Source organism: Ascochyta rabiei, chromosome 2 (assembly GCF_004011695.2).
Source record: "Ascochyta rabiei chromosome 2, complete sequence".
Classification (NCBI taxonomy): domain Eukaryota; kingdom Fungi; phylum Ascomycota; class Dothideomycetes; order Pleosporales; family Didymellaceae; genus Ascochyta; species Ascochyta rabiei.
The window spans coordinates 2,544,916-2,557,178 of NC_082406.1; the positions used below are offsets into that span (position 1 = coordinate 2,544,916).

The following is a 12,263-nucleotide window of genomic DNA, read 5'->3' on the forward strand; positions in this document are numbered from 1 at the left end:
AGGCGTTGTAGTCGGGTTTCTCTACAACGCGAAAGCATATCAATCCAACTATCCAACTGTTCTCTTCTGCCTGTTGATCCAGCTCCCACAAGACGGTCCAAAAAGAATGGTGTTCCCAGCCCCCCGTGCAGACCCAGTCCAGAAAAAAAGTATCCTGGAGTGCTCAGCGACTGCTGAACGAATTCTGATGAGGACGGGACTACAGTGCTACGACGTGCAAGCTGACTGTGTAACGCAAGCCTAGCGCTTTGTGGCGTGGAATAGGTCTATAGTGACGATCATGTTGACAAAAAAAGAATCCTGGAGAATCTGACAACGCCAGACGATGATGATGAGGACGAGACTCGAACTCGCGCCACTTTCGTGACCAGGAAGCTTATTTCTAAGCAATGCTAAGGAGAAGGACCTTAACCTGGCGCCATAACCAACTCGGCCACCTCACCCATATGGGATTGATGGAAGCCAGAAAAAATAGCATTATTATGATCAAGCAATTAAAAGCAAAGAGATGGGTGGAGAGCGAAGCCTGTCGAGGTCCCTTTATTTTTCCAATATCTAATAACTGACCAGTGAAAACTCGGGGCCAAGCTACTGAAAAAAACGGCGGGCCTTACGGTTTCTTCCATTGGCTGTTTCAACTGCACAACAAACTCAATGATGGGCAAATTGGCATGGTGATGGATTAAACAGTTGGAAAAGATCTGGATGTAGTGCGTTGCATCAGCAAACACCACCTTCTTAGGTCTTACCACCATTCAAAAGGCGGGAAATTGTGCCCGAGTTTTCTGTCCAGGGTGCTGCCTTGAATGACCTTTCGTAATGCAGAAAAAGCTGGGTGTTGCAGCCCCGGCCTTTGCGCGAAGAGCACTGTAGAGGCCTTTGGCATTGATACGATCTCTGCGTGAGCTACGCAAAACACAATGTATTCTTCAAGCGCTCTACAGTCTTTCAAAGTGCCTGAAGTCCTGTGCTGTGTGTGGACCTCCAGATAATCTAGGAGTGCTTACGGATTATTGTTTTCGTTTTTTTTTATAGCTGCAACAGCGGGCTTTGCAGCTCGATTTAATTCTAGCAGCATTCTTTCATCAACAGCCCACCGCGCATTTACATCATTTTAATACGATTTTTTAGCTTTGCTGTTTTACTCTGACAGCTGGCTGGGGCCAAAATCCCTGAAATCCCATACAAACCCTGGTTTCCCGATAGCTTACTGCAGCTCCATCTTGCGGGAAAAGGCCAGGAATTGACAGAGCTTTCGGAGGCAGTCAGAGCAGCTTTGCCTACACTCTGCAGACTCGTGGGGACTTGGGGGACTACGGTGTAACCTGTTCCTATCAGACGACCTTCTAATATCCGCTGAGGACTTCCAGGCTGCATGATACCAGCTGACGTATAACCTTATAGAATCTAACAAACTGCTGTGGTACGAAAGCACCGTCCAGATACTCGTCGTACATGCGCTCAACTGGTAGATATAACATACCTAGATCTCACTCCAAAGCTCTCGCGCGTCTAGTCGGTAGGCCATAGTATTCTTACTCTTCTGATTCACGACTAAACTCGATATGCTTCAGCAGTACAATCGGATATTGGTACATTCTGATGCATGGCTTATTAGTTATTGGTACTTGTAAAGTCAGGGTCTGATTGTGTCCTTCTTGGCGCCTTCAAAGCAAAGAGAGGCATCAGTTTGGTCCAAGTGCGAGAGGGCTGGATTCGATATAACACACCTTCGATCCACCTATGTTTCTCGGTCGTTGTGCACAATAGTCTACCAGTGTCAGTCAAGAGGCAGCCTGCTCTACGCTACAAGCCACCCGGTAGAATGTGTTTCGGCAACGACGTGGATGTTGTAACCAGCGTACAACATTGTTAAATTGCAAGAACCTACGCTCGCGTGGCCGTTGTCAACTGTCTAGCTAGAAGCTGGGCCTCCAGGAATGCATTTGATTAACGCTTTTCTTCACAGAACATGAGGTCTTTCGGTCATAGGATGGGGCGGATCCCTCTGGCACTGTCTCATTAACACAGACTGAGCGCGCGAGTCGTTGTGTCCATGAGATCCGAATGCGAGACTTCAAGACAGCTCCGTGAATATCTGGTCCTCGATGCTTGATACTGCATGTACGACCCTTTTCAAGCTTAGGGACCAGCAACGAGGATCACGCAGAGCCTCACCTGGGTCCATCCGGGCCTAGAGCTCGTTGTTCACAGCCGACGAGCAAAAACAGCATATGCTCTCGGCCGCGGGAGTGATGTTTTGGCCAAGCTACTCGTTGGTTTCGTTGCGGTTTTCTCCAAAACAACTAGTGCCATCACCCCACTCAAAACGTCACTAAGCTCTGGGAGGGGGTCGTGCATCCGCAGCGCTCAACAACAAATACTCAGCCTGTGCCCGCACATCCAAATCCTCACACTCTACCTGTCAAACAGTAAGTACCCTCCTACCTGTGGTTGTCTCTGAGCCGTTATCGAGCAATTGCGCCTTTTCAATCCGAAGCTTGAAGCTGTACAGAGCAATCTGCTAACCCCGCTGCCCCTCTAGTACTCACACCACATCCACCATGTCTCTCTCCAACAAGCTCTCCATCGCTGATGTCGACCTCAAGGGCAAGCGCGTCTTGATCCGCGTAAGTCAACACCGCCGAAACTGCTCAATGCTTGATCGACCGCTAACAACTGGCACTACAGGTTGACTTCAACGTCCCCCTCGACTCCGACAAGAACATCACAAACAACCAGCGCATTGTTGGTGCTCTCCCCACCATCAAGTATGCCATCGACAACGGAGCCAAGGCCGTCGTCCTCATGTCCCACCTCGGTCGCCCAGATGGCAAGCCGAACGCCAAGTACAGTCTCAAGCCGGTTGTTTCCGAGCTCGAGAAGCTGCTCAGCAAGAGCGTGACCTTCACAGACGACTGCGTTGGCAAGCAGGTCGAGGACACTGTGAACAGCGCCAAGGACGGACAGGTCATTCTCCTTGAGAACCTGCGCTTCCACGCTGAGGAGGAGGGCAGCTACAAGGATGATGAGGGCAAGAAGCAGAAGGTTGACAAGGCCAAGGTCGAGGAGTTCCGCAAGGGGCTGACAGCTCTCGGTGACATCTACATCAGTGAGTACTGCTGCGTCGGATCTCGAGCTTCCGTGCTAACTTTACTCAGACGATGCCTTTGGTACCGCCCACCGTGCTCACAGCTCCATGGTCGGTGTCGACCTGCCACAGAAGGCCTCTGGCTTCCTCGTCAAGAAGGAGCTCGACTACTTCGCCAAGGCGCTCGAGGAGCCCAAGAGGCCCTTTCTCGCCATCCTCGGCGGCGCTAAGGTCTCTGACAAGATCCAGCTGATTGACAACCTGCTCGGCAAGGTCGACAGCTTGATCATCTGCGGTGGCATGTCTTTCACCTTCAAGAAGACCCTCGAGGGCGTCAAGATCGGCAACAGCTTGTTCGACGAGGCCGGCAGCAAGACCGTCAAAGACCTTGTCGAGAAGGCCAAGAAGAACAATGTTAAGATTGTCCTTCCCGTTGACTACATCACCGCCGACAAGTTCTCCAAGGATGCCGAAGTTGGATACGCAGAGGACAAGGACGGCATCCCAGATGGCTGGATGGGTCTCGACTGTGGAGAGAAGTCGATTAAGCTTTACAAGGAGGCTATCGGTGATGCTAAGACCATTCTCTGGAACGGTCCCGCTGGTGTCTTTGAGTTCGACAAGTTCGCTACCGGCACAAAGGCCACACTCGACGCCGCTGTCGAGGCCGCACAGAGCGGCAAGATTGTCATTATTGGTGGAGGTGACACAGCCACAGTCGCTGCCAAGTACGGCGTAGAAGACAAGCTCTCCCACGTCTCGACCGGTGGTGGTGCGTCGCTCGAGCTGCTCGAGGGCAAGGACCTGCCTGGTGTATCTGCTCTGTCAAGTAAGTAAGCCACTTGCTGCAGAGACCAAGGCTCAGTTTCGGAAGGTATATCTCCGAAGTTATGATTAATGTAATTTAATTCATTCCCATCGCAAGACAGCTAACGTCTGCTTGTCGACTTCAATATCCTCGCTCTTTAATCGTGATGCTCGTGATGCTTAGTCGTGCCCCGCGCATGGATAATTGCCTTCAGTGCCTTCAGTGCACCGTGTGAGAGCTCCGCGTCTTTATACGTGCGCTCCAGTCGCGGCTAGTGGCCTGTCGTTCATCTCGTTGATGTAATATGCTTCATTTGCCCAGCTTCTTCAACTCCTCCCTACTCAATGTCAGCATCCGCCAGTGTTCCTTTATTCTTGCCAGGTTCCTTACCTCAGTTGGCCAGCAAAGTCCTCGGTTGTGTCGTCGTCGTCCCAGCTCTCTTCCCACAGATGCGTCTTGTCGCCGTGAGTCTGTGTCTCCTCCTCGCCCCAATCTAAGCTTCTCGTTAGCATGAAGTCTGTTCACTCTTGTGGTATTTAGCGAGCCATACCCTCAACAGGGAAGTCCTCGAACTCGTCGTCCTCCTCAAGCTGCGGCGCGGGCTTTGCTGCGGCGGCTGGTTGCCCGTTCGGTGCGTCGCTAACGACGGCTTTCGTTGTGGGAGCGCCTCCTTGTGCAGCGCCGGACATCGTGGCTGTATATGTGACGGAGTAGGAGGGTTGTTGGCGGGGTTGTTGTGGTAGTTGGTTAAATAGGTGAGATGGCGATGGTGTTTCACGAGCTATGCGGTTCCAAAGGCCGCCGCAGGGCAGAGTCACGTGCACGTGGGGTGTCACTTCTCTGCACCTATATCGTCGATCGTACTCAGGCTTCCGTGAACCTAGGTTCTGCGAGTTTGTTTTCTCCTTGCAATATATGTTTTGGTTCTACCCGCAGTGCTCCGTTCTCGTCTTTGCTCGAAGAGCGCCGCGGAACTCATGACGTCGTTCGTCCGCTGTAATACGCGCATTACGGTATCTCTAGTTCCGCTCCACGTTGACCGGAGTTTCGTAGATACTCTCAATCTTACCTCCGCTTTTCTCTCTCCCTCCTCTTCCTTTCTCTACTGTCCCTGTTGTAACTTGCCCTGTTTGCGTTTCACCACCGCACAAATCATAAGATGGTATTAGGATGGCTTGGTGGCAAGGGCAAAACCCCCACCCACGCAAGGAGCTTGACTGCGATCGACGAGCTTGCTCAAAGTATGTACTTTCAGAAGATACAAGACATTCAAAATCTAACACGAGACAGTTCAGGATGCCATGAGCGGTACGATTTCCGCAATCTGAGACCCTGAATACAAACTGATGGCACGCGAGCAGCCGTCACACACATCATGGCCGATGACATCGATAGCGCAGAGGAGTTCCTTCGAAAAGGCCACTCGCCATTCCACCAGGTGTGTTCTCTCTAAAGAAAGTTAGTTATGCGAAAGTAGTCAAGCTTACAAATGGAAAGCTCGGAGTCGGTGTGTGCATGTTCATGCGGGCAACCTTGGGATTCGAGCAAGACGTTATGCGCGAAGGTTCGACCCTCATAACGAAAGACTGAGAGACCAGCACTAATACGAGAGCAGCCAACGACATGCTTTATACCGCAGAAAGCGGCGCCTACGAAAGCCAGCGAAGAGTCGCTAAAAATGCAAACTCATTCCGCTCGAACATCTACCCTCCGGGCACCGAATATGCCGTATGCCAGGCGGAGGCGCAGTTGATGAGCGCCGTTGTTGGTGTGCTGAACGAGAGCCTGACTGAAGCTATTAAGAGTTTCTACAAGCTACGAAAAGCTTACATCACGCTGGAAGGAGTGATGGAGGCGGAGAGAACATTCCTGCATACGAAGAGTACCAGCAGCTTGAACTCGACCAGCTCGCGTGCCTCCTCGAAACCGGCATCAGTCCGATCTACTGGTGGTAGCACGCTCAAGAAGACGCTTTCTAAGACAGATTTGATTCGCAAGTCTGCGAACTCATCGACCACAAGCTTGAAGCAGACTGCAGACGATATCGACTTCGTCGACGCTAAACAGGAGCGAGGCGCTCAAACGCCGCTGGAATACGGAGGTCATCTGAACCTACCCGTCGGCCAAGGAGGGTCTGTTACACTAAACAATGCCCAGAAAGAGGTAGATGTTAGTTCAAGTTCCGCGTCGGGTCTACCTACCGGAAACCCTCAAGCCACTTCTGTACCAGACGCAATCGCGGATTTCGAGAATTTGGTACTGAAGGACGACAACGGAGAAGCCAGCGTCTCGGAATTCACCGACCACCCTATAGACGAGTTCATTATCTCTGGCGCCAGCTTTTGCTTCGGCATCCTGCTGTTGATCGTTTCAATGGTTCCGCCGTCCTTTGCAACCGTACTCAAAGTCATTGGCTTCAAGGGAGACAAGGACCGTGGGTTGCGGATGCTTTGGCAGGCGACGAAGTTCAACAACATTCACGGAGCTATGGCCGGCGTCGTGTTGATGGGCTATTTTAACGGTTTCGTCGGCTTCTGCGACATCATCCCACGAAGTGGCGAGGGCGCGTATCCTGAGAGACGGTGCAAGGCGCTAATGGCAGAGATGAGGAGAAGGTACCCGAAGAGCCATCTTTGGCTTTTAGAAGAGGCTCGCATGATGTCTAGAGAGAAAGAGCTGGAGAAGGGTGTCCAATTCTTGGAAGACATTGGCAAGTCCCCGTTCAAGCAGCTCGAGGCATTGAGCTGGTTTGAACGTTCTCTGGACCTTATGTACATGCACGATTACAAGAAGACCAGCACCGCTTTTCAGACTTGCATCACGCTTAACAACTGGAGCCACGGACTGTACCACTACATCTGTGGAGCTTCGTACGTCGAGTTATACAGGCGGGCTAAGATCTCTGATCCGTCGGCTGCAAAGGCGTATGGGGACCAAGCAAATGAGTACTTCAAGCAAGTCATGCCCAACATTGGCAAAAAGAAGTTCATGGGTCGTCAGCTACCCTTTGACACCTTCGTCAACCGTAAGATCTCAAGGTGGGAGGCACGAGCGAAGGAATGGAACTGTTCGTTCATCGACGCCATCGGTGTCTCGCCAATCGAGGAAATGATCTACTTCTGGAACGGATATAAACGCATGCGTCCCGAGCACTTGCAGGAATCTCTTGAGAATCTTGCGTGGAGCGAGTCATCCGCAAACCCTCATTGGGCAAAGGAAGACCTCAACGAGAAAGCCATTCTTTCCACCCTTCGCGCCGTCACGCTACGCACTCTGGGTCAGACAGCTGAAGCTAAGGAGATCCTGCAGAAGGATGTTATTGCTCACGACGCCACCCTATTCGCAGGTGCACTGAAGGACGACTGGATGCCGCCAGTCGCGAGATATGAGATGGCAGCATGCATGTGGCAAGAGGCCGATGTCGATGGGAACCCACAGGGACACCAGGAACAGCTCGCACAGTGTAAGACGTGGCTTGAGGCTTCAGGTAGTTGGGGCGGGTATGTTCTGGATGCAAGGTATGTTAAAGTTCCTCCTGATATTGTATGAGTACTAACAGTAGATACAGGATCGGTATGAAGATCACAACCGGCAAGGGTACGCTGAGGAGGTTTGGTGTTGTCATATAAGCTCGTTGTAAATATAATGCAGTGGGTTGACGACTACGAAAATCTGATCTGGGGTGTTCAATCAGTTGATAAAGCTACAGAAACAAACAATAGAGCTCGATTCGAAAACACCTTCTGGACCCGACGACGCTACGCCATAGTTGCAGAGAACATAAATAAAAACAACAACAAGCCCCTACTACACTTTTTTCACACAAACCCCTTTCTCGTCTTGCTGTTCCTCGCTCTGATAACCAGAATCCCGATCTACCGCTCTCCTCGCTCGCTTCTGCATTTCCGTCTGCCACCAGTACTTATTAATCTCCACTTTATTCTCGCAGGGCGGCATATACTCCGGCACGATAGCAACCTCCTTCACCGCGACTGTAGGCCTCGGCACACACACCGGCGCGTTCCTTTGCAACCCCACCCAACTCCTCCCCTTGTCCCGCGAGGAAGCGACATTGGAAGTGATGAGTGCTTCACTCTTCTCGATCCGCAGTTCCTGCCACGTTGGTTGACTCCTCTGGTAGAGGGAGTAGCGGTCGCGCGGATAGTAGTCTGTGATGTTGTCGAGGTGGTGGTGCACGTGTCCTGCTCCCTTGTCTTTGTTGCGGAGGATGGAGGGGACGGGGAAAGCTGGTCTGGCTCCTGGAATCGTGATGGCACGAGAGGTGGTGTGTGGGGAGCGCTCGTCACGCGGGTGTCGCGAGGTGGGAGCCCAGGAGACGTGTGCGGTGGTGGCAGAGGGTGCCATATTGTGTATGAGTGCCAGACTGGAGAATACCGGTGCGCTGTATGCTGAAGTCGTGTAGCTGATGTGCTGTGCAGAGGACTTCAGCAGAGCTGGGATGGGTGAAAGATGGTAGCTCTGGGTGGATTGAGAAATTCTTGTACTCAGGATAAAACTCACGGTTCATCAAAGAATGGTTTAAAGAGTTGACCCAAACATGATTGCGTACAAAAATTGGATTTTAGTTGGTCAACTTTGGTTGAGAAGAAGAATCCCGGCCCACCTATAGGCCAGGAACATCTTGAACCATTCGAACTATGAACAACGGGCCATCAAGTCATTAACATAAACCTACTCAAACAGATCTGCGTTCAGTAGTTGCGTTCTTCTGCTCCGGGTCGATAGCAAACTCTTCACGCCCGACGTGGTTCTTCTCGAGCTCAGCGCCGCCGTCAACGTGGTTGGCTCCACCAAACATGGCATCCATCTCCTCGAGACCGACCTGCTTGGTCTCGGGAACGAAGAACCAGACGAAGGCAGCCAGTAGAATGTTGATACCAGCGAACATGTAGAAAGCGTAAAAGCCCTCGTTCTGGAGGAAGAGAGGAAAGAATTGCTGGACAATCGAGTTGGCGACGTTCTGGGTCTGCGAGCACATGCCGACGGCCTGGGCGCGGACGTTCATGGAGAAGATTTCTGCAGTGTAGATCCAGACGGTGGCACCCCACGAAGGCTTATCTGTTGGTATGTTAGTAAAAAATTTAAGATGACTGGGGGAAGCAACTTACAGAAGAAAGCGAACAGGAACATAAGGAATACAATCGCGATACCGACAGGTTGCGACTTGGCACCATCGTAACTTGGGGTTTGGGTTTCGACCGAAGCAGCGATGACCATGCAAATACCCATGCCAATGCCACCAACGATGAACAAGAACTTGCGGCCGAAGCGATCGACAGTCCAAGTAGCGTTAAGGGTGAAGATGATACCGAATGTGGCGTTGAGGGCGTTGATGAGGGCAATGGTATCGGCAGCCTTGAAGACCTTCTTGTAGATGATGGTGGAGTAGGAGTTGAGAGTACCCTGACCGGTGATCTGCTGGCCAGCGTTGATGATCATCGCAATGTACATGCGCTTGCGGACGGACTTGTCCTTCCAGAGAGCGGAGTAACCGCTGGAGATGGCCTCAGCCTCGAACTCGATAGCCTCGCGGATGATGAGGAGCTCGTCATCGACTTCCTGCTCGGTGTCTCGGACGCGGGTCAAAGCTGCCTTCGCCGCCTCATAGTTCTTGTTCTTCTGGATGTGCCAGCGGGGCGACTCTGGAATGAAGAAGATCTGGGAGAGGATGATGATGGGCATGAGGATCTGGAATATGACAACCATCCTCCAGTCCCACTCGCCAAGCTTCTGGGGGTGCTTGGAGCATGCAAAGTTGACCCAGTATGCGATGAAGGAGCCGACGGAGTAGAACATTTGCCAGAAGGACATGATCATACCACGAATCTCTGGGGGCGCGAGTTCACCGATGTAGATAGGGCCAGCAGCTGAAGATGCGTTAGCGTTGGTGGTTTTCTTCGATAAAAGAAAGACTCACTCAGTGCAAGACCTTGGCCTAGACCAATGATGACACGACCAGCGATGAAGACACCGATATTTCCACGGGGCGCAAATGTTTGCATGAAGGTAGCAATGATGACGAGAACGGATCCAGTGGCCATGCCAACACGACGTCCAGCATAATCGGCGAGAGGTCCACCTATGAAGAAACCAGCTACGACAGCTCCGACGGTGTAGGCTGTATTGATGGCTCCAATAGTATTGGCGTCAGGGTGGTTGAAGTAGGCGACCCAGTTCTTTGATCCCTGGACGGCGTTGAAGACTGAGGCATCGTATCCGTAGAGCACCATGCAGGATGCTGCAACAAGGGAGATGTACCTGATGGACATTAGGCCTGTTCTTGTCGATGACAGGAGTGGTTGACTTACCAGTTGTACGCTCTCTTAGCGGTCACCATGATTGCGGCTGTTGACCTTGTCTGCGGTGGTTAAAAGTGTTGACTCTTGTCGAGATGGCTGTTGACTAGACCTCCGGAAAGGACACAACGAGGGCTCGTGGGGATACAGAAGGGGCCAGTCCTTATACAATATATACAACACTGCAGCACGGGGCACACACCCCATTCTATGTCAACCCCATGGAGTCGATAAGCCACAACCGAATGTTAGGATCCATAAAGCTGCCTCTCGAGCATTATCACACGAATCACGATGCCAACGCAACCGCAGAAGCTTGCTCTAGAGGCAACTAGCCTCAGGACCCCATACCGCCTGAATCTGGGGTACCGTCCTACGCTCATCTTATCAGCCGCTGCTCCACACGACGGATGAAAATACTCTGTGTTGTTCTTCCACGAATGAAAGCCAAGACTAGAGGCTGGATCAACAGTGATTTCGGGGATGGCCTGCGCAGGTGTGACATCGAAGCGAAATCTAGCATACCGGCTAGCCAGAATATGGCTAGGAAGAGCGGAAGACTGGTCCAAGAGTAGAATCTCCCCTCTGTGACCCCTACACAAGCCTTGCCAGGGCACGCATGCGGCGGAAGAAAGCTTTTGGCGGATGTCTGGGCCTCTTATTTACAATTCTTCACACTCAAGCATGTTCTGTCGTTATTAGCATCAACAACTATTTTACCGAGTGTTCTTTGCATTGAGTAACCACATCTAGTGGCAGGCAGGACGAGCTGACATGTTGAACTCTGGAGTCGACGCTGGTGCGTTACGAAAGTGGGTCCTCCCGACAAACTGGGGCGTTGAGGCGTCGGTATCGTGGAGGGTAGCATCGTGCGCCGTCCCCTCAACGTGGTAGACAAGTCGGCGCTCGGCATTCGATCACTATGTGCTGGAACACTGGAAGCAGCTCTACAAAGGCCGCGGAGCCGTCACATTCGTCTGGGGTTACAGGCAAACGCGCATGCTTGACGACGTGCAGCAGCAGCAGATTTTGGGCATAAAAGAGGCGCCAAAGTCCGAGATGGGCGGTGATGAGGAGGCTCAGCTGCATCGACCACATTCTATTCACTGCGCCTGCCGTATCTGATACAAACTAAGACTGATCGTCGTTTGCAGAACAGACAGCAATAAATCCGCCAAGACGTGTTTGTTGTAAACGTGAAGTCAGTACACGAGACTTGTGATCGTCTACTCGGGATGGTCACGTGAGAGTAGCAGCCCCACTCAGGCGGGCTTTTGCACCTTCGAGACCCCTCAACTCTCACCGCCCGCCACTAACTAGCCGCATCCACGCCCCCCGAGCAAAATAATCGCGACATCACAGCTCCACGCAACCCACGCTTCCAGCAGATATTCAAGATGCCTTCAGGACAGGGAGGTGAGTGCTGTCCTTACGCCACAATCTTCCTCCGCTTCACGCAGTGCAACTTGAGCGAGAGAACATAGGCTGACCGTAAGCAGCCGGTACCAACCCCATTCACAACAAGAAGCCCAAGAAGAAGCCCGCCCAGGACCTCGACGAAGAGGACGTTGCCTTCAAGGCCAAGCAGATGGCTGGTGCGTTCACTACGAGACCCCTCCTCCCCCCACCTCTCCAGCGCGACGTAGCCTTGTGTCATGCAGACACCTTTCACTCCACCCACCAAGTTGGAAGACCTGGAAAGGAGAAACACACACTGACTCGGACACAGACAAGAAGGCTCGCGAGGAAATGGCCGGTAAGGCCAAGGGCAAGGGCCCCATGAACACCGGGCAGCAGGGCATCAAGAAGTCTGGCAAGAAATGAAATGCTCGCCCTCTTGGGAAGCGGAGCGATACAAAGATACCATGGAGCTGGAGTCATGATTTGGAAAGCGCTCAAGCACAGAGCGCATAGACAATCACGAATGTACGGGAAATCTTCACGGGTCGCAGAACTGCAAGTGGAGAAGTGAGGTACTAACGATGTTTGGGTGCTACTGATGAATTCTAGGTAGTGTATGGTGTGTATGAGAAGAAAAAGGGCTTGG

General features: G+C 52.1%; 6 protein-coding genes and 1 non-coding gene across 7 annotated transcripts, besides 1 other annotated feature; 3 read left to right on the forward strand and 4 right to left on the reverse strand.

Annotated features, from left to right (window-relative positions):
• Nucleotides 1-329: 329 nt before the first annotated feature.
• EKO05_2t7 lies at nucleotides 330-443 on the reverse strand. Its single transcript has one exon. It is a non-coding gene; the product is annotated as a tRNA-Leu (tRNA).
• Nucleotides 444-2,564: 2,121 nt separating this feature from the next.
• Nucleotides 2,565-3,928, forward strand: EKO05_0001715 (Phosphoglycerate kinase; the record flags this gene model as incomplete). Its single annotated transcript, XM_038937665.1, has 3 exons — nucleotides 2,565-2,630; nucleotides 2,692-3,112; nucleotides 3,162-3,928. The coding sequence occupies 3 exons, from the start codon at nucleotides 2,565-2,567 to the stop codon at nucleotides 3,926-3,928; spliced, it is 1,254 nt and encodes a 417-aa protein (XP_038802469.1).
• A 280-nt stretch (nucleotides 3,929-4,208) lies between these two features.
• EKO05_0001716 (26S proteasome complex subunit) lies at nucleotides 4,209-4,588 on the reverse strand (the record flags this gene model as incomplete). The annotated part of the gene is made up of 3 exons (XM_038937142.1): nucleotides 4,209-4,236; nucleotides 4,290-4,392; nucleotides 4,450-4,588. The coding sequence occupies 3 exons, from the start codon at nucleotides 4,586-4,588 to the stop codon at nucleotides 4,209-4,211; spliced, it is 270 nt and encodes an 89-aa protein (XP_038802470.1).
• A 470-nt stretch (nucleotides 4,589-5,058) lies between these two features.
• On the forward strand, nucleotides 5,059-7,528 carry EKO05_0001717 (Mitochondrial outer membrane protein iml2; the record flags this gene model as incomplete). Its single annotated transcript, XM_038937383.1, has 6 exons — nucleotides 5,059-5,140; nucleotides 5,190-5,207; nucleotides 5,261-5,337; nucleotides 5,397-5,463; nucleotides 5,515-7,417; nucleotides 7,468-7,528. 6 exons carry the CDS (start codon nucleotides 5,059-5,061, stop codon nucleotides 7,526-7,528), a joined length of 2,208 nt encoding a protein of 735 aa, XP_038802471.1.
• Nucleotides 7,529-7,706: 178 nt separating this feature from the next.
• EKO05_0001718 (uncharacterized protein) lies at nucleotides 7,707-8,264 on the reverse strand (the record flags this gene model as incomplete). The annotated part of the gene is made up of 1 exon (XM_038945046.1): nucleotides 7,707-8,264. One exon carries the CDS (start codon nucleotides 8,262-8,264, stop codon nucleotides 7,707-7,709), a length of 558 nt encoding a protein of 185 aa, XP_038802472.1.
• A 331-nt stretch (nucleotides 8,265-8,595) lies between these two features.
• On the reverse strand, nucleotides 8,596-10,257 carry EKO05_0001719 (uncharacterized protein; the record flags this gene model as incomplete). The annotated part of the gene is made up of 4 exons (XM_038937352.1): nucleotides 8,596-8,978; nucleotides 9,029-9,787; nucleotides 9,838-10,178; nucleotides 10,229-10,257. The coding sequence occupies 4 exons, from the start codon at nucleotides 10,255-10,257 to the stop codon at nucleotides 8,596-8,598; spliced, it is 1,512 nt and encodes a 503-aa protein (XP_038802473.1).
• A 1,356-nt stretch (nucleotides 10,258-11,613) lies between these two features.
• EKO05_0001720 (uncharacterized protein) lies at nucleotides 11,614-12,040 on the forward strand (the record flags this gene model as incomplete). The annotated part of the gene is made up of 3 exons (XM_038937102.1): nucleotides 11,614-11,632; nucleotides 11,716-11,811; nucleotides 11,946-12,040. The coding sequence occupies 3 exons, from the start codon at nucleotides 11,614-11,616 to the stop codon at nucleotides 12,038-12,040; spliced, it is 210 nt and encodes a 69-aa protein (XP_038802474.1).
• Nucleotides 11,920-11,951: a tandem repeat.
• Nucleotides 12,041-12,263: the final 223 nt, after the last annotated feature.